At 46.6% G+C, this 24,682-nt stretch overlaps 3 protein-coding genes across 4 annotated transcripts; 1 reads left to right on the top strand and 2 right to left on the bottom strand.

Annotated features, from left to right (window-relative positions):
* Window positions 1-104: 104 nt before the first annotated feature.
* On the bottom strand, window positions 105-8,275 carry LOC128340456 (uncharacterized). Of its 2 annotated transcripts, none has more exons than XM_053285559.1 (2): window positions 7,511-8,275; window positions 105-7,429 (listed from the first exon to the last, which is right to left on the bottom strand). In XM_053285559.1, the coding sequence occupies exon 2, from the start codon at window positions 4,879-4,881 to the stop codon at window positions 3,235-3,237; it is 1,647 nt and encodes a 548-aa protein (XP_053141534.1). In that variant the 5' UTR covers window positions 4,882-7,429; window positions 7,511-8,275; the 3' UTR covers window positions 105-3,234. Both variants share the same exon structure in this region, with proteins under 2 accessions (XP_053141534.1, XP_053141535.1).
* Window positions 105-9,251, bottom strand: LOC128340457 (endogenous retroviral envelope protein HEMO-like). Its single transcript, XM_053285561.1, has 2 exons — window positions 8,272-9,251; window positions 105-2,706 (listed from the first exon to the last, which is right to left on the bottom strand). Exon 2 carries the CDS (start codon window positions 2,266-2,268, stop codon window positions 1,168-1,170), a length of 1,101 nt encoding a protein of 366 aa, XP_053141536.1. The 5' UTR covers window positions 2,269-2,706; window positions 8,272-9,251; the 3' UTR covers window positions 105-1,167.
* A 7,621-nt stretch (window positions 9,252-16,872) lies between these two features.
* LOC128340361 (uncharacterized) lies at window positions 16,873-24,525 on the top strand. Its single transcript, XM_053285371.1, has 2 exons — window positions 16,873-17,170; window positions 17,252-24,525. Exons 1-2 carry the CDS (start codon window positions 16,873-16,875, stop codon window positions 18,556-18,558), a joined length of 1,605 nt encoding a protein of 534 aa, XP_053141346.1. The 3' UTR covers window positions 18,559-24,525.
* Window positions 24,526-24,682: the final 157 nt, after the last annotated feature.

Here is a 24,682-nt window from a genome sequence, read left to right as displayed (position 1 = left end):
ATCAGCATGTAGAGGGCATCTGGCTCGGTGGTGTCAGCATTCTCGCACATTCCTATTGGGCTCGTCGTGGGTCCGCTTTTAGCCAATCAAACAGACTCAAGGGAATCAATCAAAGGCTTTATTGCATCGCGATAGCAAGGTAGACAATGGAGCTCACGCATCACATTGAATACCCAGAGCACAGTTAGAAATACACTTTTATACATCCCACAAAATGAACGCTGAGAAGTTCCCGGCCCCCAATACACATCCCAAACCGATGACCTAATCCTTTCTAATACGCATGCGTAACTTAACACTACTGTGCATCAGGTGATCTTCTCTCTCCTGGGAACCAAGCGCCTGTTTCATTAGCATTTCAATTGCTACTATAATTGTTACTTTGCTTAGCTAGAGAGAGAGGTAATGACGACTATTGTTAAAGACAATGTTGCAGAGAATGTCCCTGGGCTGAGCAGCTGAGGTTACTCTAAGTTAGAGCTTTTTAGCTTTCTAAGCAAAAAGGAATTTCTTTGGTTTACTGAGCAAAATGGAGTTGCTTTGGCTTACTAAAACACATCAATTCCCCCCTTGAAATAATGCATCACCCTGGATCTTCAGGGTGCTTCAGGATGCTCTCATCAATGCTTGTAAGGGTACGGATGTGTATTTAGGTCCCAAACTGTGGTGGGGTCTAAAAGCTTTCATAAACATTTGGATTAAAGTTGGAATGCATTGCAAGCAACAACATGTGATTATCAATAAAAGACAAATACATACTATGATTATGATTATCTTCTGTACCCACAGTCCCCAATTGGGTAACCAAGAAGTGAGCCATGCCCATATATCCATAGGGTTTTCCTTTCCCATGTTATGCCATATTTGATCTTTAAGATTTTGAACATGATCAGCAATGGATCCAGTCTCATTGACATAAAAACAGCAGACTTCACCTAGGACTGCGCAAGCTCCGCCTTCTTGAGCTGTGAGAATATCTAAAGTTCTACGATTCTGCATAACTACTTCTCCTAATGAATTTATCTCTGTGCCCATATCAGTTAAGGCTAACAGTGTCTGGTTAAATGAGAGTTCGATTTGTCTGGAAATATTAATGATAGCTTTTTCTAGTTGATTGACTCCTAATCTAGGTAGTATAGTCCTTGCCCATTGATGGAACTTAGTGTTTCATGTAGCTAAGGGGTTTGGAACATAATTGATTTTGGCATATCTTCGTGTTCTGTGTAACAAGCTTCCAAGATTAAGAACTTGTGGTGCATTAAGTGTAGGTTTCACATAAATGGTAGGTGCTAAATGGGCTGGTGCACATCTGCCTGTCCATCCTGGGGGTAATGCACGATAGGCTCTGTTCCCACAGACCCAATAAAGGCCTGCTGGTAAGGCAACAATTAAGTTGTTTCCTGAACGTGGTAGATTGACATCATGGCTACACAAATCCACAATGTCTTTACCTGTGTGGCCCAAAAATTGCTTCCATGTTTTTGATACTCCCTCTGGAAAAGCACATGCAATTGTTACCCAGATGTCATACCAAGGCGTGTGCGTGTTAAAACTGGAGCCTTCACAAACATGATCAGTCTGGTTTGCCTGTTGACAAAGGCCAAAACCTTTTGTAAGATATATGGAAGAATGATAAAGCTTCAGGGCCTTTGAAACAGTGATCCACTCTGAGTTTGTGAAGTTAAGAAAAAGAAATTCTCTAAGAGAAGTAGGTATTGCTAAATCAAAAGGAATATGAAAACATTCTAGTTTGTTCTCTCTGTGTTGAGAGAACCATGTTCTGTCCGTGCTGTTAAAGGACACTCTGTGTGTACAGCTGTGGTAGGGATTCACTCCCAAAAACTTCGCTGTACCATTTCTATTTTCAGTGCAGATAGGATGCAAGCCGTGGCTTGAAAGCTTAATATCCGGGATACCAAGGGCATTCCTGTTGAGAGTTTCCCGTTGAATGTAACCATAGCGATTAAAGCTAATACTTTTCCCTTGGAAGTGAATTGTTTCGCTGTGTTTTCCCCAAGACCAATATGTAGTGTAATTTGAAAAATAATGGGGCTGTTCTGTGGTTTGTGGATAAGTAATCCACCAGCCAAGTGTGACTGGAATGGCCACTACATTTAAAATATCCCCTTCTGTGCTTGCCATGTGACTGCATAGCCAGCAGTCATTTAAGTTGGCAATGTCAGCTAAAGTCTGTAAAAGTGGAGCATGTGGGTGTTGAATTGACCATGTACACAAGAAATAACATGACAAACACCAAAAGAGATACATCCTCCCTTAGTACAGGAAAAATTAAAAGAAGAGGAGAAAAAATATTGTTCTTTGCAGGAAAAATATTTGAGAAAATTAAAAGTGTCCTTCATCCATTGCTTCCCACACTGCCAGAGTATCTTCAAGGGAAAGAGGCTCTGGTGGGAGTTTTGGTGGTGGCTGTTTGCATAAAGTGAGTCTCAGGTCTCCATGCTTGGTCACCGCCCAGTTGTTGTTGTCTTCTGGTTCCTCTGCTGGGATAGGCGCGAATCTCACTCGGGTATGATGGGTCCAAGTCCTTGATCCAGAGAGACGAACTGCAGTTTGGGTCACTAGGAGCACTGTAAACAGGCCCGTCCACCGTGGCTCGAGGTTAGGCTTCTGCCATTTCTCAAGGTACACCTGATCGCCTGGCTGGAAAGGGTGTTGTGGTCCCTCTAGTGGCGGCCGTTGTGTTGCCTGTAAATGAGAAGAAAGAGAAGACGAGGCAGCCGCAATGCCAACTACATGTTGTTTCAGCAATTCTTCTCCCCTGACATGTAAGTCAGATACATCAGCAGATAGAGGATTTAGAGAACACACTCTCCCATACAGAGCTTCAAATGGTGAGAGCCCACTACGCCCCCTCGGTGTGATGCACATGCGAAAAAGGGCCAGAGGCAAGGCGTCTGGCCATTTCAGCGATAGTTCTTGACATATCTTCCTCAGGTGTGTCTTCAAGATCCAATTTGAGGCCTCTACTCTCCCGGAGGACGTGGGGTGCCAGGCCATATGTAGGTGGTAGCTAATTCCTAAGGCTGTGGCCACCTCCTGCATGACTGTAGAGGTAAAATATGGCCCTTGGTCCGAATCCAAATGCCTAGGAAGTGAAAATCTTGGTATAATGTCTTGTAGAAGTCTCTTGGTGACTTCCTTTGTCTTGTTTGTCTTACAAGCAAATCCCTCTGACCGCCCAGTGAAATTGTCAATAAACAATAATAGATATTTCTACATTCCAGCTCTAGGCATGTCAGTGAAGTCTAATTGCCAAGAGTCACCTGGGGCTGTTCCTGTTCTGAGCAGACCGCGTGGTCTTGCTCTCCTTGGTGGAGCTGGATTGTTCTTAATGCAAACCACACATGCGTTGACAGTGGTGGTTACCATTGCTCTTAACTGAGGGTGGTAAAAATATGTGACCAAGAGCTCATATAGTCTGTCCCTTCCCAAGTGTGTAGTCAGATGGGCTTGCTTAACTAAGGCCATGGTGGTGCCATATGAAAAGAACTGTTGGCCTGAAGTATGGACAGCTCCATTCTCAGTTTGAGTCCATTCAGGGTTTTGCAAAAGGTTATTTAAAGTAGACACGTCCTCTCCTGTCATTGGGAAAGGGTGATCTTGAGGCTGAAGTAAGGGGAAAGCTGGAATAAGTGGTAACATGGTTACTGTGGGTGGGGGTGGCAGCAGAGCTGCTGTTTTGGCTGTGTGATCTGCTCTGGTATTGCCTTGGGCAATCTCAGTGTCCTTTCTCTGATGCCCTGGACAATGCATAACTGCAACCTTGCTTGGTAAAAGTATAGCATCTAGAAGTCCCAAAATCTGGCCACCATGCTTTATTGGTGACCCATCAGTGGTAATTAACCCTCTCTCCCGCCAGATGGTGGTGTGCGCATGTACTACCGAGAAGGAATATTTTGAATCAGTGAAGATATTGACCTTCTGGTCCTGGGCTAACTGCAAAGCTCTAGTCAAGGCGATCAGTTCTGCCAACTGAGCTGAGGTCCCAGGGGGTAATGAGTTAGCTTCCACTGTAGCATGTATGGTAACCACGGCGTAACCAGCCCTCCTGACCCCATTGTCCATAAAACTGCTCCCATCTGTATAAAATGTGAGATCTGCATCTGATAGTGGAATATCAGTCAGGTCTGGCCTGGCTGAGCAATGATAGTCCAGAAATTGCTGACAATCATGCAAAGGAGGGTCTGGTTCTGACATGTTTTGCGGTAAAAGGGTAGCTGGATTTAATGCAGTGCAGTGATGAATGGAAAGTTCTGGAGACTTGATAAAAATAGCTTGGTACTTAGCCATGCGTGCAGGTGTCAGCCATTGGTTTGCTCTGTTCTCCAACAATGTAAGAACTGAGTGTGGAACATACAGTTTAGTCTTGGAACCTAGGGTGAATTTCAAAGCTTCTTCCCAAATGACAGCTGCTGCGGCCAGGGCCCTCAAGCAAGAAGGCCAACCTTGGGCCACGCCATCAAGTTTGGAAGAAAAATATGCAATTGGGCGATGATCCTTGCCCAGGGTTTGTGTAAGTATCCCAGATGCTGTTCCCTGACTCTCAGAAGCAAATAAGTAGAAAACCTTGTTGTAGTCTGGCAGTCCAAGTGCTGGAGCACTCGCAAGAGCTGCCTTTATCTTCATGAAAGCAGACGGGCAGTCTGCTGACCATGTAAAGCTGTCATTTTCTCCTCCAGAAAGTGCATCATACAGAGGTTGGGCTAAAGCTGCAAACCCATGAATCCATTGGCGGCAAAAATTAGCTATTCCAATAAAGGAACATAACTGGCGGCGATTGGAGGGTGGGGCTATTCTGCAAATGGCCTCTTTTCGCTCTGGCAAAAGAGACTTCTGTCCTTGGCTGAGTAAGAGTCCCATCTACTTAACCTGTGGCAAGGCCACCTGTGCTTTAGCTTTTGATGGATGGAAGCCTGCATCCGCTAGATGGAGCAAAAGTGAAGTGGTAAGGATCAAATTGAGCTCCTTTGTGGTTGTAGCTAGGAACAAATCGTCTAGAAACTGCAGCAACACAAAATCTTTTCCCTCCTCGCCCTCAGGGGGTGTCCACCTGCCCAATTCCTCCCTCAACGCACCGCTAAATAAGTGAGGAGCCGAATTAAAGCCCTGAGGGAGCCTAGACCATTGGAGCCTGACTTTTACATGTGTTATCGGGTCGTGCCTTTCTAATGCAAATATTGGTTGTTATTCTGGCGCTAAAGGTATGCAAAAAAAAAAAAAGCATCCTTCAAGTCCAGAACAGTAAAAGTAGTCATTTGTGGTGGCACAGCTGTCATTAAAGTGTGTGGATTTGGCAAAATTGTGTGTAGGGGTTCCACACAGGCATTTACTGCCCTTAGGTCTTGTACCAGGCACCATCTACCGTCTGATTTTGGAATTGCAATGATTGGGGAATTCCAGGCACTTTGGCTAGGAACTAAGATTCCATTGGCTATAAAGGCATCAACAATTGGTTCATCAACAATCATCAACAATCATCAACAATCAACAAACATCAACAATCCTTCTGCGCCTCCCTTCCTTAAGGGATACTGTGGTATTGCAACAGGCTGGGTGTTTGGTTTCAATCGGATTGTCACTGGTTGGGCATACTTTGCTTTGCCTGGCACTCCCTCCTTGGCCCACACTGTCTCTGGTACTTGTAAATCAATCAATGGTGCAAGCATGGGTGGAAAAAGACCCATCACTCTAGCTTGAACTGCCCAGGTTTCTGAATCAGGAATTTCCATAATGATTTGGTCCGGGGTGAAAGATAAGGTTGCCCGCATGGCACACAATAAATCTCTGCCCAATAAATTCACAGGGCACTGAGGCATGTGCAGGAAGGAATGTTGTCCTTGCGACCATGCGCACTCAAAGGGTATGGCTTCCAAAAAGTGATGTTTTGCTGAAGCACCCGTGGCTCCTTCCACAAAGGTGGAACGGCTGCTTGGGGTAGCCCCTTTTGGAGTGATTAAGACTGAATGAGTGGCACCAGAATCTACTAACATTGAAACAGTCTGAGCATTCGCTCCAGAGCCCACTTTGCAGGCCACCAGGGGTTCTGTGAGTGAAAGTGTTCGGCAAGTAGCCAATACAGCTGTTTCCTCCGGCCTGTCCTATCTGGAGCTCCTTTGTTGAAAGGTGCCCTGGGGACTAGGCTGGTAGTGCTGTTGCTGGCTGTGCTGTTGGGATTGGAACTGTTGGAATTGCTGTGGTTGTTGAAAATGCTGCTGCGGCTGTGGCTGAAAATGCTGAGGCTGAACAGCAGAGGCTGTCTGCCAATAGGGCATTTGCTGTGGAAATGGCACTGACTGCGGCCCTTGAAACCGGGTCGGACAGTTCCGGACCCAATGGTTTGGGTTTCCGCAATGGTAACAATATGGAGATCCCTGTCAAGGGGATGCTCTTCCCGGCCCCTGCTGGGCCCCGCTTCATCTACCAGCATATAAGATATGTGGTTTACTCCCTCCAGTTCTCTCTCTCTCTCTCTCTTTCTCCTTCTCTGACTCCTTCTTCTCCTTTTCCTTCTCCCTTTCCTCTTCCTTCTCTTTTTCCTTCTCCCTCTCTGACTCTGGGTCTGGGTTCGCTCTCTGTGTATAGACGCGGTAGGCTGCTTCCACTAAAGAGTCGAGGGCCATGGTTAAAGGTGCATCTAACTTATTCAGCCTTTTTCTAATGTCCTGGGCACTCTGAGCTAAAAATGCTGCTCTCAAAATATGTTCTGCTTCTGGAGATTTAAGGTCCAGGGACGTGAACTGGCAAAGGCATTTTTCAAGCCTTTCCAGAAAGTCTCCTGGCGATTCATTTGGACCCTGAAAGGTCTGATGAAGTCTGTTCCGATTTGTATGTCTAGGCACACAAGTGTTGAGAGCCTCTAGAAAGAGCTGGCAGAAAGTGTCCAAAGCGGCACGCCCAGCATCAGTATTTGGATCCCAGTTAGGATCCTGCAAAGGATATAGATCTGCTGTTGTGGCTACTGGTGTCTGACGGGCGCCCATGTTGGCAGCCAACTGGGTAGCTTTTTGCAAAAGGAGGCGTCGTTCCTCCGCTGTAAGCAAGGAACCGGCCATTTGCTGGACATCGGCCCATATAGGTTTGTGAGTAGCAAACACAGACTCAAAGAGACTAGAGCAGGCTACCAGGTCTTCTCTAAGTGATTTGGTTTGCAACTTCCAGTTCATTAAATCCGCAGATGAAAAGGGAACATGGACTAATGTTTGTTCCCCTGTGGCAGTTAAAGTCTCCCTCAATGGAGCCAAAATTGGGACCCTGCTGCTGCTTTTACTCCTAGTATGCCAGGCAACGGGGCTGGTTTTGGGGTTTGTAAGGGAGACGGTACCGCTGTTACTAGGCACAATAGCTAAATCCAAGGCTTCCAAATCTTTCCTTAAACGCTGCAATGGTGTTGTTCCCAAGTCAACCAAACCTATGCCTGCCCCCGTTCCCAAGGATGTCAAAGGTGTAGGAGGTGACCCCAATGTATCTCCCCCCTCTAAGTCAACCAAACCTATGCCCGCCCCCCTTCCTGGAGAGGGTGCTCTCTGTACATCAGGCACATTGGGAATTGGATGCAACTGAGGCTGGGGAATAACCTGAGGTTGTGGTGGGGGTGGAGATGGGTAAATAGGTTGAACCCAATCATCTTCTGGATATTCATAGGGCCTGGGAAAGGGTGGAGGAGGGGTGGGAGCGGAAGGAATGAGGGGAGTGGAAGGGCAAGACTGCAAGGGAAATAGTCCAGAAGAATTCCCTGCGGGCATTAGCCCACAGTTTATAGCTAACAGAGGTCTGCACCATAATTCCATGAATGGCTGAGCATAGCGGTGTTCTTCATATTTTCCCGTTTTTGAGCAATATATCAATAATTCCAAAATTAAAGATTGATAACACTTCCTGTAGATGGCCACCAGGTGGCGCCATCGCCAAGCGGATAACTTGGCCACACTTCTATACAAAGACACTTCAAAACTTTCTTTTTGAGAGCATTTTTCTCCCCTGTGAGAATTTCCCAATTCTTCAACACACACTCCAAAGGCATGCAGGAAATCCTTTCAGATTTGGTGTACTTGCTATTTCTGCTCCCCATGGCCCCTCCCTAGTCTGCCTGTGCTTGGGCCGTTTATTTTTGACTCAGCCGCCCCTCCCTTGGGCTTTTGGCTTGAGTCGCCCCTTTTCTCTCGGGCAGCCCTTCTTCGGCTGTGAGGTTTCCTTTCCCCCTGCTCGAGCTAAAAGTCCCCCTTGTGCCCCCCTTTGGGCTGGGGTACTCACCAAAGACGTCCCTGGATTTCACTCTCCACCCAGACTCCCATTCACTCCTGCCTCGATTCCCAGATGTAGCGTGTAGTAACGACTGGCACGTCCCGGGGCCACGAGAATCCTCCGCAGACAAAGGCTGTGGTGTGCGCTGGCCCTCACTGTCCCGTGGCGGGTCAGATCGTCCACCCAGGTCACATCCGACACTCACGGCACCAAATTGATGTGAATTCAGTTCGTCCTTGGGTCCGCCTTTTCGCCAATCAAACAGACTCAGTGGGAATCAATTAGAGGCGTTTTATTGCATCGCGATAGCAAGGTAGACAATGGAGCTCACGCATGACATTGAATACCCAGAGCACAGTTAGAAATACACTTTTATACATCCCACAAAATGAACGCTGAGAAGTTCCCGGCCCCCAATACACATCCCAAACCGATGACCTAATCCTTTCTAATACGCATGCGTAACTTAACACTACTGTGCATCAGGTGATCTTCTCTCTCCTGGGAACCAAGCGCCTGTTTCATTAGCATTTCAATTGCTACTATCATTGTTACTTTGCTTAGCTAGAGAGAGAGGTAATGATGACTATTGTTAAAGACAATGTTGCAGAGAATGTCCCTGGGCTGAGCAGCTGAGGTTACTCTAAGTTAGAGCTTTTTAGCTTTCTAAGCAAAAAGGAATTTCTTTGGTTTACTAAGCAAAATGGAGTTGCTTTGGTTTACTAAAACACATCACTTTCACACTCCCATATATTCTTTTTTATCTGGAAATCTTCACAAATGTAAAATTGCATGTATCAATTGGCTGGTCGCGCAGCAGGTGAAACCGCCCTGAGCCATTTTGGAAGCCATTTTATACAAATCAAAATAAATAATAACAACTCGGTTGGCGGATATCACTATGTAGACCACAGTTTCTCAAGCGCCGGTCCCCGGACCGCTGCCGGTCCCCAGGGGGTTGAGTGCCGGTCCGTGCAAGTCCTTTCACACCCCCTCCTTTTCAAGCATGCCAGTCCTTTAACACCCTGGAGATGAGCTCCCTGGAGCTCATCTTTAACCAGGCAGCCTTCGCTGCAGGGCTCTGTCTTCCTCCGGAGTCCCAGACAGCCTTTTCTCACTCCCAGCTAATCTCCAGTCTCTTTGATGAGAGGAGATAGCGAGAGCGAGTGACATCACTGGTATGCAGCCGCCTGTGAAACACACACGAGGCAGGTAGCAGGGCGAGTGAGAGGGAGGGCTTGGCTTGGCTGGAGTGCTGCATGCCTAAACTCTGTTCTGAACTACTACAGAGGAGGAACAGAGGAAGGCAGGCAGGCAAAAGATAAGAAAACAAACAAAAGTAAGCAACAGTGCTGATCAAATGAAAAAAGAAGGGAAAGATAAGAAGAATGAAAGGGGTGGGGGTGAGGGGCGGGCTGATCATGTACTGACGCAACAAAAGGGGATGGAGATCAAATAAAATGGGATTTTTAAAAGCAAGCATACAGGAGAGAACAAGTACAATCTGTGTGAACTGAGAAATAAAATGTGGGGGGGGGATGAGGGAGATGAAGAAAGGGGTGGCTAGGGTGAGCTACTGACTTACCAAAAAGGGGATGAAGCTAACATAAACTGGGATTTTTAAAAGCAAACATGCAGGCAGAAGAGAGAACAAGTGCAATGTGTGCGAACTGAGAAACCCAGTGGAAAAAAGAGATCACGAGAAAGGGGATGGAGTGGGGGCTGGGTGTAGCAAGGCATGGAATGGTGAATAGAGGAGAGAGAAGGAGGGAAAGAAGGATGAAGAAGAGACCCACTAAAAGTCTTCCCACTCATGTGTGAGTACATAGTGCTCCCTCCCTCCCTTAAACCTCTGCCTAAAAATCATAACAGTTGTAAAAACCTGGAGAGATATGAATGTGTGGTATGAAGGGTTAAATCTCCCACCCCGTTCCCTGTGGTTTACTTTCCTAATGTGGATGCCATATTGCTGTGTAAAGTTCATTACCATAACATTACCTTTTCAAGGTAATGAGTGTTTTAGTTCTGAGTGTTCTGCTTGAAGGTTTTTTGGATGATGTTTGTTTACAGACTTCCAGTATGATATGAGATGTCATGTTTTAAGCTTCCTATCAATTAAGTTGATAAGCTGGTTTTATGGTAGCAAACATGCATTGTCCCATTTGCTAAGGAGAGCAAGGGCAGTGATTACCAAATGAAGAGAGGAGGAAATCTGGAGGGGGAGTATTGTGTGTGTAAGAGAGAGTACTCTTTTAAAAGCAATATTAAATTACTATTTTTATGCATTTAAGAAGCAAGATATTATGTATACAGGAACTTGACACAAGTTCCTGCCTGCATGTTTATATGCAAAATAGATAGATGAGGAGTAAGAAAAGACAGAATTGGAAGAATGGAGTGTAAGGTTGCAGCCTAGTTTTAAAAGATGGTAATGTTAAATCTGGACTGGACAAATCTCAGGTGCCAGGGAGCCATGATGTCTCATCCTTTCCTCCCTCCCCCTTCTGAGCCAGAACTTCAAAAGTTAAATATTGATTAAATTCATTTTCATTAATTTCACTTTGATTTAATTGATTGATTAAGTGTTATTTTAATAATCGGCACCCTAAAAATTGACCTCGGCCCCCATGAGCCAAGTTACAGACATTTGAGTGGTGAACACCTGTGAACGCCTGTACTAACAGATAAACTTGAAACCCCTTTGCTAACTGCTGGTCTGGGACTAGAAACTGCACACACAAAAATATAGCGGTCCTTGAAACTGTGCATAACTAATTTAGCGGTCCTTGACTCCAAAAAGGTTGAGAAACACTGCTCTATGTGTCTCCACATAGGCGTCGTACCCAGGTGCGCAGGGTCCCTGCCTGCCCCATCCTTGTTATGCTCCTGGCTCATGTTTAGACGCAGCCCGGGTTCTTTGAACCCGTTAGCCCAATGGTGGCTCTGCCCCTGTGCACAGGGGCATTACCCATATACTTTCACAATACAAGGCAGCTGACAATAACTGTCAGGGCCAATTAAAATGCAGTAGAATACAAATAAAATGGTAACCCCAAAACAGTCAGCAAGACTGAGGCCAGACCAAGGAGATGTGCCCTCCTAAAAGCCAGCTTTCCCCTGGAAATTCAGGCTGTTAGTCATTCTAGCCTTTTCTTTCTTTTTGTCTCTGTGGTTTATCTTTGGTGTGTAACTAAGCCTCATTTCTAACATTTAGCCGTGCTTAGTTTTTTCAGTAAGGCCCTGAAGCATATCCTGCTTTGCACTGGCGGAGCTACCATAGTGCAGAAGTGTTCAAAGCGCACGGGCCGCTGCCTCCAAGGAGCCGCTGCCTCTCCTCCCCCTCCCCCCCCCGCATTTCAAAGGCAGGCAGGCAGGCAGTACTTGTCTTGGGCATCCCCCACTCTCCACCTTCGCTACAGGGCTGCCGCCCCCACCCCCTCCCTCCCTCCCTCCCTCACCCATCCCATCTCGGATGATTACCACTGACCACCCCTCAGCGCCAGCCTAACTAGCTAAAAGACAGGCGCCCAAGCAGCGCAGCCCAGGAGTGGCTCTTCCCTGCAGGAAAGAGCCGCTCCTGGGCTGCATGGCAAAAGCAGCGCTAATGGCTATCTCGCCATCGGGTGTTCTCTGACTATTGTTCCCTGGCCTGGCCTCCCGAGGCGAGAGGCAGAGCGCTGAGAGAGCCCCGGAGCCGCCGCATGGGCGCTCTTGAGGCGGCGGAGCCACCAGAAAGCCCACAGCCTCAAGTCTCTCCCCGCCCGCCCTTGAGCGGGAATCGCCAGGCTGGGCGGGAACGAGGCTCCTGAAGGGAGGTTTTCTGCTGTCGTGAGTCTTTTCCATGCTCAGAGAGCCGCAGCGAGGCGACCGCTGCCTGCTGCTCGCACAAACTGGGCTCAAAAGTTTTAAAGACGCTCAGCTGATGACATGTTCGTTGCTTCCGTGCCTTTTCCTTGAAGCTGGACAAGCACCAGCCAGAGGGCTCCAGCTTCGCGTGTGGAGGGGTGGTGGTGGTGGTGGAAAACAGAGGAGCAGCGCCTGCCAGTCAGCAGGAAAGGATGGTTACTCGGACCAAGTAATGTCAACATGTACGTTCCCTCTCAGCACTGCGCTTCTCGGCTGGATGGGAAGGAACAAGCTCTCCTTTTCCCTTTCCTTTTCTTTCTCCCCCCCCCCCCCGCCCCCCTCAAGCCCTGTGAATGCCTTTCTGATGCCAGCCCCTTTAGCAGTTAAAGTTTAACTGTAACGGCAACTCCCGAATGGAGCCTCAAGGCTCCCTTCCTCAACAACTGAACTGACTCAGAAAAGATCAAAAAGCCTTGCTCGCATTCATTAAAATGTAGCACAGCCTAGGCAGGTTTCAGTGGAAAGCTTCCCTTTGCATCACAATTAACGTGGCATATACTGGTTTGCAATATGCATACTGGGGAAGCAGTGTGTGTGTACACACAAGGGGGGAAGAAGAAGAACAAAAGAGACCGCTCTTTTTATCCCGGGATGATGAGGTCAGTTTGATCTTACTGACAACTATTGATGTATGTGGAGCAATTGCAGGGCAGTTCACTGCATCTGCTGACACTTTGCAGGAGAAACAGTTATGTTAACTGGCTAAAACATTCGTCCTTTTGCAAATCTTGGGGCTTAAGCACTTAACTTCAGCTGAGCTACTACTCACTGCCAGACCACACCCCCAGCATCTGACATCAGAAGTGGGGGGTGGGGTTAGCGGGGGCGCCCGCTGCGGCTGCACACGGGCCGCCGGCGGGCTAGCTATGTCCCTGCTGCTTTGGATACTTGATAAAGCATTGTTGGAGAAATCTCCAGGAGTTTGTTTGAATGAGCGGAGGCCACATCATCCATCAGGTTCAAGATTGTGACTAGGCCCAAACCAGGCCCAAATAAAGTTTTTCTTCATCAGCATCCGTTTGTCGACTTGATATTTTTACTGCTCGCAGCTAAAGGAGCACCTGTCCAAGGAGCTTAGCATGCGGGAAACGTTGGAAGAATCCCAAGCCGTCCTGCTCTATCGGATGCAGGATATGGGAGCAACAGTGGCGAAAGAACGGAAACAGGTTGGTAAGACACAGCAATCTAAACCCTTTCTTTAGGATTTGACCAAACAATTTGAATAAACAATGCAGCCTACCCTCCAAGTAGTACTGAGGCTAAAAGCTACAACAGCTCACAGCAGATGGTAGATGGTGAATATCATTATTACTAGTGCAGTGCAAAGGCCCTGATAAAATGTCTAGAAGGCAGTTCAGAACATTTCTGCAGTCAGACAGCACGAGCATCTTCTGCAGCGTGTTGGCAGCACTGTACTTGCAGAGAATGGTCTACATCAGCGTTTCTCAACCTTTTTGGAGTCAAGAACCGCTAAATTAGTTATGCACAGTTTCAAGGACCGCTATATTTTTGTGTGTGCAGTTTCTAGTCCCAGACCAGCAGTTAGCAAAGGGGTTTTAAGTTTATCTATTAGTACAGGCGTTCACAGGTGTTCACCACTCAATTGTCTGTAACTTGGCTCATGGGGGCCGAGGTCAATTTTTAGGGTGCCGATTATTAAAATAACACTTAATCAATCAATTAAATCAAAGTGAAATTAATGAAAATGAATTTAATCAATATTTAACTTTTGAAGTTCTGGCTCAGAAGGGGGAGGGAGGAAAGGATGAGACATCATGGCTCCCTGGCACCTGACATTTGTCCAGTCCAGATTTAACATTACCATCTTTTAAAACTAGGCTGCAACCTTACACTCCATTCTTCCAATTCTGTCTTTTCTTACTCCTCATCTATCTATTTTGCATATAAACATGCAGGCAGGAACTTGTGTCAAGTTCCTGTATACATAATATCTTGCTTCTTAAATGCATAAAAATAGTGATTTAATATTGCTTTTAAAAGAGTACTCTCTCTTACACACACAATACTCCCCCTCCAGATTTCCTCCTCTCTTCATTTGGTAATCACTGCCCTTGCTCTCCTTAGCAAATGGGACAATGCATGTTTGCTACCATAAAACCAGCTTATCAACTTAATTGATAGGAAGCTTAAAACATGACATCTCATATCATACTGGAAGTCTGTAAACAAACATCATCCAAAAAACCTTCAAGCAGTACACTCAGAACTAAAACACTCATTACCTTGAAAAGGTAATGTTATGGTAATGAACTTTACACAGCAATATGGCATCCACATTAGGAAAGTAAACCACAGGGAACGGGGTGGGAGATTTAACCCTTCATACCACACATTCATATCTCTCCAGGTTTTTACAACTGTTATGATTTTTAGGCAGAGGTTTAAGGGAGGGAGGGAGCACTATGTACTCACACATGAGTGGGAAGACTTTTAGTGGGTCTCTTCTTCATCCTTCTTTCCCTCCTTCTCTCTCCTCTATTCACCATTCCATGCCTTGCTACACCCAGCCCCCACTCCATCCCCTTTCTCGTGATCTCTTTTTTCCACTGGGTTTCTCAGTTCGCACACATTGCACTTGTTCTCTCTTCTGCCTGCATGTTTGCTTTTAAAAATCCCAGTTTATGTTAGCTTCATCCCCTTTTTGGTAAGTCAGTAGCTCACCCTAGCCACCCCTTTCTTCATCTCCCTCATCCCCCGCCCACATTTTATTTCTCAGTTCACACAGATTGTACTTGTTCTCTCCTGTATGCTTGCTTTTAAAAATCCCATTTTATTTGATCTCCATCCCCTTTTGTTGCGTCAGTACATGATCAGCCCGCCCCTCACCCCCACCCCTTTCATTCTTCTTATCTTTCCCTTCTTTTTTCATTTGATCAGCACTGTTGCTTACTTTTGTTTGTTTTCTTATCTTTTGCCTGCCTGCCTTCCTCTGTTCCTCCTCTGTAGTAGTTCAGAACAGAGTTTAGGCATGCAGCACTCCAGCCAAGCCAAGCCCTCCCTCTCACTCGCCCTGCTACCTGCCTCGTGTGTGTTTCACAGGCGGCTGCATACCAGTGATGTCACTCGCTCTCGCTATCTCCTCTCATCAAAGAGACTGGAGATTAGCTGGGAGTGAGAAAAGGCTGTCTGGGACTCCGGAGGAAGACAGAGCCCTGCAGCGAAGGCTGCCTGGTTAAAGATGAGCTCCAGGGAGCTCATCTCCAGGGTGTTAAAGGACTGGCATGCTTGAAAAGGAGGGGGTGTGAAAGGACTTGCACGGACCGGCACTCAACCCCCTGGGGACCGGCAGCGGTCCGGGGACCGGCGCTTGAGAAACTGTGGTCTACATAGTGATATCCGCCAACCGAGTTGTTATTATTTATTTTGATTTGTATAAAATGGCTTCCAAAATGGCTCAGGGCGGTTTCACCTGCTGCGCGACCAGCCAATTGATACATGCAATTTTACATTTGTGAAGATTTCCAGATAAAAAAGAATATATGGGAGTGTGAAAGTGATGTGTTTTAGTAAACCAAAGCAACTCCATTTTGCTTAGTAAACCAAAGAAATTCCTTTTTGCTTAGAAAGCTAAAAAGCTCTAACTTAGAGTAACCTCAGCTGCTCAGCCCAGGGACATTCTCTGCAACATTGTCTTTAACAATAGTCATCATTACCTCTCTCTCTAGCTAAGCAAAGTAACAATGATAGTAGCAATTGAAATGCTAATGAAACAGGCGCTTGGTTCCCAGGAGAGAGAAGATCACCTGATGCACAGTAGTGTTAAGTTACGCATGCGTATTAGAAAGGATTAGGTCATCGGTTTGGGATGTGTATTGGGGGCCGGGAACTTCTCAGCGTTCATTTTGTGGGATGTATAAAAGTGTATTTCTAACTGTGCTCTGGGTATTCAATGTCATGCGTGAGCTCCATTGTCTACCTTGCTATCGCGATGCAATAAAACGCCTCTAATTGATTCCCACTGAGTCTGTTTGATTGGCGAAAAGGCGGACCCAAGGACGAACTGAATTCACATCAATTTGGTGCCGTGAGTGTCGGATGTGACCTGGGTGGACGATCTGACCCGCCACGGGACAGTGAGGGCCAGCGCACACCACAGCCTTTGTCTGCGGAGGATTCTCGTGGCCCCGGGACGTGCCAGTCGTTACTACACGCTACATCTGGGAATCGAGGCAGGAGTGAATGGGAGTCTGGGTGGAGAGTGAAATCCAGGGACGTCTTTGGTGAGTACCCCAGCCCAAAGGGGGGCACAAGGGGGACTTTTAGCTCGAGCAGGGGGAAAGGAAACCTCACAGCCGAAGAAGGGCTGCCCGAGAGAAAAGGGGCGACTCAAGCCAAAAGCCCAAGGGAGGGGCGGCTGAGTCAAAAATAAACGGCCCAAGCACAGGCAGACTAGGGAGGGGCCATGGGGAGCAGAAATAGCAAGTACACCAAATCTGAAAGGATTTCCTGCATGCCTTTGGAGTGTGTGTTGAAGAATTGGGAAATTCTCACAGGGGAGAAAAATGCTCTCAAAAAGAAAGTTTTGAAGTGTCTTTGTATAGAAGTGTGGCCAAGTTATCCGCTTGGCGATGGCGCCACCTGGTGGCCATCTACAGGAAGTGTTATCAATCTTTAATTTTGGAATTATTGATATATTGCTCAAAAACGGGAAAATATGAAGAACACCGCTATGCTCAGCCATTCATGGAATTATGGTGCAGACCTCTGTTAGCTATAAACTGTGGGCTAATGCCCGCAGGGAATTCTTCTGGACTATTTCCCTTGCAGTCTTGCCCTTCCACTCCCCTCATTCCTTCCGCTCCCACCCCTCCTCCACCCTTTCCCAGGCCCTATGAATATCCAGAAGATGATTGGGTTCAACCTATTTACCCATCTCCACCCCCACCACAACCTCAGGTTATTCCCCAGCCTCAGTTGCATCCAATTCCCAATGTGCCTGATGTACAGAGAGCACCCTCTCCAGGAAGGGGGGCGGGCATAGGTTTGGTTGACTTAGAGGGGGGAGATACATTGGGGTCACCTCCTACACCTTTGACATCCTTGGGAACGGGGGCAGGCATAGGTTTGGTTGACTTGGGAACAACACCATTGCAGCGTTTAAGGAAAGATTTGGAAGCCTTGGATTTAGCTATTGTGCCTAGTAACAGCGGTACCGTCTCCCTTACAAACCCCAAAACCAGCCCCGTTGCCTGGCATACTAGGAGTAAAAGCAGCAGCAGGGTCCCAATTTTGGCTCCATTGAGGGAGACTTTAACTGCCACAGGGGAACGAACATTAGTCCATGTTCCCTTTTCATCTGCAGATTTAATGAACTGGAAGTTGCAAACCAAATCACTTAGAGAAGACCTGGTAGCCTGCTCTAGTCTCTTTGAGTCTGTGTTTGCTACTCACAAACCTATATGGGCCGATGTCCAGCAAATGGCCGGTTCCTTGCTTACAGCGGAGGAACGACGCCTCCTTTTGCAAAAAGCTACCCAGTTGGCCGCCAACATGGGCGCCCGTCAGACACCAGTAGCCACAGCAGCAGATCTATATCCTTTGCAGGATCTTAACTGGGATCCAAATACTGATGCTGGGAGTGCCGCTTTGGACACTTTTCGCCAGCTCTTTCTAGAGGCTCTCAAAACTTGTGTGCCTAGACATACAAATCTGAACAGACTTCATCAGACCTTTCAGGGTCCAAAAGAATCGCCAGGAGACTTTCTGGAAAGGCTTGAAAAATGCCTTTGCCAGTTCACGTCCCTGGACCTTAAATCTCCAGAAGCAGAACATATTTTGAGAGCAGCATTTTTAGCTCAGAGTGCCCAGGACATTAGAAAAAGGCTGAATAAGTTAGATGCACCTTTAACCATGGCCCTCGACTCTTTAGTGGAAGCAGCCTACCGTGTCTATACACAGAGAGCGAACCCAGACCCAGAGTCAGAAAAAGAGAAGGAGAAGGAAAGGGAGAAGGAGAAAGAAAAAGAGAAGAAGAAGAAAGTTGGAGGAAGTAAACCACATATCCTATATGCTGGTCGAGGAAAGGGGGCCCAGCAGGGGCCGGGAAGAGCATCCCCTCGACAGGGATCTCCATATTGTTGCCATTGCGGAAATCCAAACCATTGGGTCCGGAACTGTCCGACCCGGTTTCAAGGGCCGCAGCCATTTCCACAGCAAATGCAGCAAATGCCCTATTGGCAGACAGCCTCGGCTGTCCAGCCACAGCAGCATTTCCAGTCCCAGCAGCAGTTCCAACAATTTCAGCCGCAACAGCAGTTTCAACCACAACAATTTCAACCCCAGCAGCAGGGGGGCCAGCAGTTCCAATCCCAACAACAGCCCTACCAGTCTAGTCCCCAGAGTCCCTATCAACAAAGGAACTCCAGATAGGACAGGCCGGGGGAAACAGCTGTATTGGGGACTTGCCGAACACTTTCACCCACAGAACCCCTGGTGGCCTGCAGAGTGGGCTCTGGAGCAAATGCTCAGACTGTTTCAATGTTAGTAGATTCCAGCGCCACTCATTCAGTCTTAATTACTCCAAAAGGGGCTACCCCAAGCAGCCGTTCCACCTTTGTGGAAGGAGCCACGGGTGCTTCAGCAAAACATCACTTTTTGGAAGCCATACCCTTTGAATGCGCAGGGTCACAAGGACAACATTCCTTCCTGCACATGCCTCAGTGCCCTGTGAATCTATTGGGCAGAGATTTATTGTGTGCCATGCGGCCTACCTTATCTTTCGCCCCAGACCAAATCACCATGGAAATTCCTGATTCAGAAACCTGGGCAGTTCAAGCTAGAGTGATGGGTCTTTTCCCACCCATGCTTGCACCATTGATTGATTTACAAGTACCAGAGACAGTGTGGGCCAAGGAGGGAGTGCCAGGCAAAGCAAAGTATGCCCAACCAGTGACAATCCGATTGAAACCAAACACCCAGCCTGTTGCAATACCACAGTATCCCTTAAGGAAGGGAGGCGCAGAAGGATTAAAACCAATTGTTGATGCCTTTATAGCCAATGGAATCTTAGTTCCTAGCCAAAGTGCCTGGAATTCCCCAATCATTGCAATTCCAAAATCAGACGGTAGATGGCGCCTGGTACAAGACCTAAGGGCAGTAAATGCCTGTGTGGAACCCCTACACACAATTTTGCCAAATCCACACACTTTAATGACAGCTGTGCCACCACAAATGACTACTTTTACTGTTCTGGACTTGAAGGATGCTTTTTTTTTTTTGCATACCTTTAGCGCCAGAATAAAAACCAATATTTGCATTAGAAAGGCACGACCCGATAACGCATGTAAAAGTCAGGCTCCAATGGTCTAGGCTCCCTCAGGGCTTTAATTCGGCTCCTCACTTATTTAGCGGTGCGTTGAGGGAGGAATTGGGCAGGTGGACACCCCCTGAGGGCGAGGAGGGAAAAGATTTTGTGTTGCTGCAGTTTCTAGACGATTTGTTCCTAGCTACAACCACAAAGGAGCTCAATTTGATCCTTACCACTTCACTTTTGCTCCATCTAGCGGATGCAGGCTTCCATCCATCAAAAGCTAAAGCACAGGTGGCCTTGCCACAGGTTAAGTACATGGGACTCTTACTCAGCCAAGGACAGAAGTCTCTTTTGCCAGAGCGAAAAGAGGCCATTTGCAGAATAGCCCCACCCTCCAATCGCCGCCAGTTACGTTCCTTTATTGGAATGGCTAATTTTTGCCGCCAATGGGTTCATGGGTTTGCAGCTTTAGCCCAACCTCTGTATGATGCACTTTCTGGAGGAGAAAATGACAGCTTTACATGGTCAGCAGACTGCCCGTCTGCTTTCATGAAGATAAAGGCAGCTCTTGCGAGTGCTCCAGCACTTGGACTGCCAGACTACAACAAGGTTTTCTACTTATTTGCTTCTGAGAGTCAGGGAACAGCATCTGGGATACTTACACAAACCCTGGGCAAGGATCATCGCCCAATTGCATATTTTTCTTCCAAACTTGATGGCGTGGCCCAAGGTTGGCCTCCTTGCTTGAGGGCCCTGGCCGCAGCAGCTGTCATTTGGGAAGAAGCTTTGAAATTCACCCTAGGTTCCAAGACTAAACTGTATGTTCCACACTCAGTTCTTACATTGTTGGAGAACAGAGCAAACCAATGGCTGACACCTGCACGCATGGCTAAGTACCAAGCTATTTTTATCAAGTCTCCAGAACTTTCCATTCATCACTGCACTGCATTAAATCCAGCTACCCTTTTACGGCAAAACATGTCAGAACCAGACCCTCCTTTGCATGATTGTCAGCAGTTTCTGGACTATCATTGCTCAGCCAGGCCAGACCTGACTGATATTCCACTATCAGATGCAGATCTCACATTTTATACAGATGGGAGCAGTTTTATGGACAATGGGGTCAGGAGGGCTGGCTACGCTGTGGTTACCATACATGCTACAGTGGAAGCTAACTCATTACCCCCTGGGACCTCAGCTCAGTTGGCAGAACTGATCGCCTTGACTAGAGCTTTGCAGTTAGCCCAGGACCAGAAGGTCAATATCTTCACTGATTCAAAATATTCCTTCTCGGTAGTACATGCGCACACCACCATCTGGCGGGAGAGAGGGTTAATTACCACTGATGGGTCACCAATAAAGCATGGTGGCCAGATTTTGGGACTTCTAGATGCTATACTTTTACCAAGCAAGGTTGCAGTTATGCATTGTCCAGGGCATCAGAGAAAGGACACTGAGATTGCCCAAGGCAATACCAGAGCAGATCACACAGCCAAAACAGCAGCTCTGCTGCCACCCCCACCCACAGTAATCATGTTACCACTTATTCCAGCTTTCCCCTTACTTCAGCCTCAAGATCACCCTTTCCCAATGACAGGAGAGGACGTGTCTACTTTAAATAACCTTTTGCAAAACCCTGAATGGACTCAAACTGAGAATGGAGCTGTCCATACTTCAGGCCAACAGTTCTTTTCATATGGCACCACCATGGCCTTAGTTAAGCAAGCCCATCTGACTACACACTTGGGAAGGGACAGACTATATGAGCTCTTGGTCACATATTTTTACCACCCTCAATTGAGAGCAATGGTAGCCACCACTGTCAATGCATGTGTGGTTTGTATTAAGAACAATCCAGCTCCACCAAGGAGAGCAAGACCACGCGGTCTGCTCAGGACAGGAACAGCCCCAGGTGACTCTTGGCAATTAGACTTCACTGACATGCATAGAGCTGGAATGTATAAATATCTATTATTGTTTATTGACAATTTCACTGGGCGGTCAGAGGGATTTGCTTGTAAGACAAACAAGACAAAGGAAGTCACCAAGAGACTTCTACAAGACATTATACCGAGATTTTCACTTCCTAGGCATTTGGATTCGGACCAAGGGCCATATTTTACCTCTACAGTCATGCAGGAGGTGGCCACAGCCTTAGGAATTAGCTACCACCTACATATGGCCTGGCACCCCACGTCCTCCGGGAGAGTAGAGGCCTCAAATTGGATCTTGAAGACACACCTGAGGAAGATATGTCAAGAACTATCGCTAAAATGGCCAGACGCCTTGCCTCTGGCCCTTTTTCGCATGCGCATCACACCGAGGGGGCGTAGTGGGCTCTCACCATTTGAAGCTCTGTATGGGAGAGTGTGTTCTCTAAATCCTCTATCTGCTGATGTATCTGACTTACATGTCAGGGGAGAAGAATTGCTGAAACAACATGTAGTTGGCATTGCGGCTGCCTCGTCTTCTCTTTCTTCTCATTTACAGGCAACACAACGGCCGCCACTAGAGGGACCACAACACCCTTTCCAGCCAGGCGATCAGGTGTACCTTGAGAAATGGCAGAAGCCTAACCTCGAGCCACGGTGGACGGGCCCGTTTACAGTGCTCCTAGTGACCCAAACTGCAGTTCGTCTCTCTGGATCAAGGACTTGGACCCATCATACCCTAGTGAGATTCGCGCCTACCCCAGCAGAGGAACCAGAAGACAACAACAACTGGGCGGTGACCAAGCGCGGAGACCTGAGACTCACTTTATGCAAACAGCCACCCCCCAAACCCCCACCAGAGCCTCTTTCCCTTGAAGATACTCTGGCAGTGTGGGAAGCAATGGATGAAGGACACTTTTAATTTTCTCAAATATTTTTCCTGCAAAGAACAATATTTTTTCTCCTCTTCTTTTAATTTTTCCTGTACTAAGGGAGGATGTATCTCTTTTGGTGTTTGTCATGTTATTTCTTGTGTACATGGTCAATTCAACACCCACATGCTCCACTTTTACAGACTTTAGCTGACATTGCCAACTTAAATGACTGCTGGCTATGCAGTCACATGGCAAGCACAGAAGGGGATATTTTAAATGTAGTGGCCATTCCAGTCACACTTGGCTGGTGGATTACTTATCCACAAACCACAGAACAGCCCCATTATTTTTCAAATTACACTACATATTGGTCTTGGGGAAAACACAGCGAAACAATTCACTTCCAAGGGAAAAGTATTAGCTTTAATCGCTATGGTTACATTCAACGGGAAACTCTCAACAGGAATGCCCTTGGTATCCCGGATAGTAAGCTTTCAAGCCACGGCTTGCATCCTATCTGCACTGAAAATAGAAATGGTACAGCGAAGTTTTTGGGAGTGAATCCCTACCACAGCTGTACACACAGAGTGTCCTTTAACAGCACGGACAGAACATGGTTCTCTCAACACAGAGAGAACAAACTAGAATGTTTTCATATTCCTTTTGATTTAGCAATACCTACTTCTCTTAGAGAATTTCTTTTTCTTAACTTCACAGACTCAGAGTGGATCACTGTTTCAAAAGCCCTGAACCTTTATCATTCTTCCATATATCTTACAAAAGGTTTTGGCCTTTGTCAACAGGCAAACCAGACTGATCATGTTTGTGAAGGCTCCAGTTTTAACACGCACACGCCTTGGTATGACATCTGGGTAACAATTGCATGTGCTTTTCCAGAGGGAGTATCAAAAACATGGAAGCAATTTTTTGGCAACACAGGTAAAGACATTGTGGATTTGTGTAGCCATGATGTCAATCTACCACGTTCAGGAAACAACTTAATTGTTGCCTTACCAGCAGGCCTTTATTGGGTCTGTGGGAACAGAGCCTATCGTGCATTACCCCCAGGATGGACAGGCAGATGTGCACCAGCCCATTTAGCACCTACCATTTATGTGAAACCTACACTTAATGCACCACAAGTTCTTAATCTTGGAAGCTTGTTACACAGAACACGAAGATATGCCAAAATCAATTATGTTCCAAACCCCTTAGCTACATGAAACACTAAGTTCCATCAATGGGCAAGGACTATACTACCTAGATTAGGAGTCAATCAACTAGAAAAAGCTATCATTAATATTTCCAGACAAATCGAACTCTCATTTAACCAGACACTGTTAGCCTTAACTGATATGGGCACAGAGATAAATTCATTAGGAGAAGTAGTTATGCAGAATCGTAGAACTTTAGATATTCTCACAGCTCAAGAAGGCGGAGCTTGCGCAGTCCTAGGTGAAGTCTGCTGTTTTTATGTCAATGAGACTGGATCCATTGCTGATCATGTTCAAAATCTTAAAGATCAAATATGGCATAATATGGGAAAGGAAAACCCTATGGATATATGGGCATGGCTCACTTCTTGGTTACCCAATTGGGGATTGTGGGTACAGAAGATAATCATAATCATAGTATGTATTTGTCTTTTATTGATAATCACATGTTGTTGCTTGCAATGCATTCCAACTTTAATCCAAATGTTTATGAGAGCTTTTAGACCCCACCACAGTTTGGGACCTAAATACACATCCGTACCCTTACAAGCATTGATGAGAGCATCCTGAAGCACCCTGAAGATCCAGGGTGATTCATTATTTCAAGGGGGGAATTGATGTGTTTTAGTAAACCAAAGCAACTCCATTTTGCTTAGTAAACCAAAGAAATTCCTTTTTGCTTAGAAAGCTAAAAAGCTCTAACTTAGAGTAACCTCAGCTGCTCAGCCCAGGGACATTCTCTGCAACATTGTCTTTAACAATAGTCGTCATTACCTCTCTCTCTCTAGCTAAGCAAAGTAACAATTATAGTAGCAATTGAAATGCTAATGAAACAGGCGCTTGGTTCCCAGGAGAGAGAAGATCACCTGATGCACAGTAGTGTTAAGTTATGCATGCGTATTAGAAAGGATTAGGTCATCGGTTTGGGATGTGTATTGGGGGCCGGGAACTTCACATTTTGTGGGATGTATAAAAGTGTATTTCTAACTGTGCTCTGGGTATTCAATGTGATGCGTGAGCTCCATTGTCTACCTTGCTATCGCGATGCAATAAAGCCTTTGATTGATTCCCTTGAGTCTGTTTGATTGGCTAAAAGCGGACCCACGACGAGCCCAATAGGAATGTGCGAGAATGCTGACACCACCGAGCCAGATGCCCTCTACGTGCTGATTAAAGAACCAGGTCATGGCAGAGGTTTCAGGCTCTGTGTTAAAGAGTTTAAGA

The sequence above is a fragment of the Hemicordylus capensis genome, chromosome 1 (genome assembly GCF_027244095.1).
Source record: "Hemicordylus capensis ecotype Gifberg chromosome 1, rHemCap1.1.pri, whole genome shotgun sequence".
NCBI classification, from domain to species: domain Eukaryota; kingdom Metazoa; phylum Chordata; class Lepidosauria; order Squamata; family Cordylidae; genus Hemicordylus; species Hemicordylus capensis.
This window is presented reverse-complemented; position numbering and strand designations above follow the sequence as displayed.

Bases quoted from the DNA above. Each gene is read 5' to 3' on its own strand.
- LOC128340457 (XM_053285561.1), bottom strand. From the start codon at position 2,268: ATGTATCTCTTTTGGTGTTTGTCATGTTATTTCTTGTGTACATGGTCA.
- LOC128340361 (XM_053285371.1), top strand. From the start codon at position 16,873: ATGGAATTATGGTGCAGACCTCTGTTAGCTATAAACTGTGGGCTAATG. The intron at 17,171-17,251 runs GTTTGGTTGACT...GGGCAGGCATAG, and splicing joins AGGAAGGGGGGCGGGCATAG to GTTTGGTTGACTTGGGAACA.
- LOC128340456 (XM_053285559.1), bottom strand. From the start codon at position 4,881: ATGGGACTCTTACTCAGCCAAGGACAGAAGTCTCTTTTGCCAGAGCGA.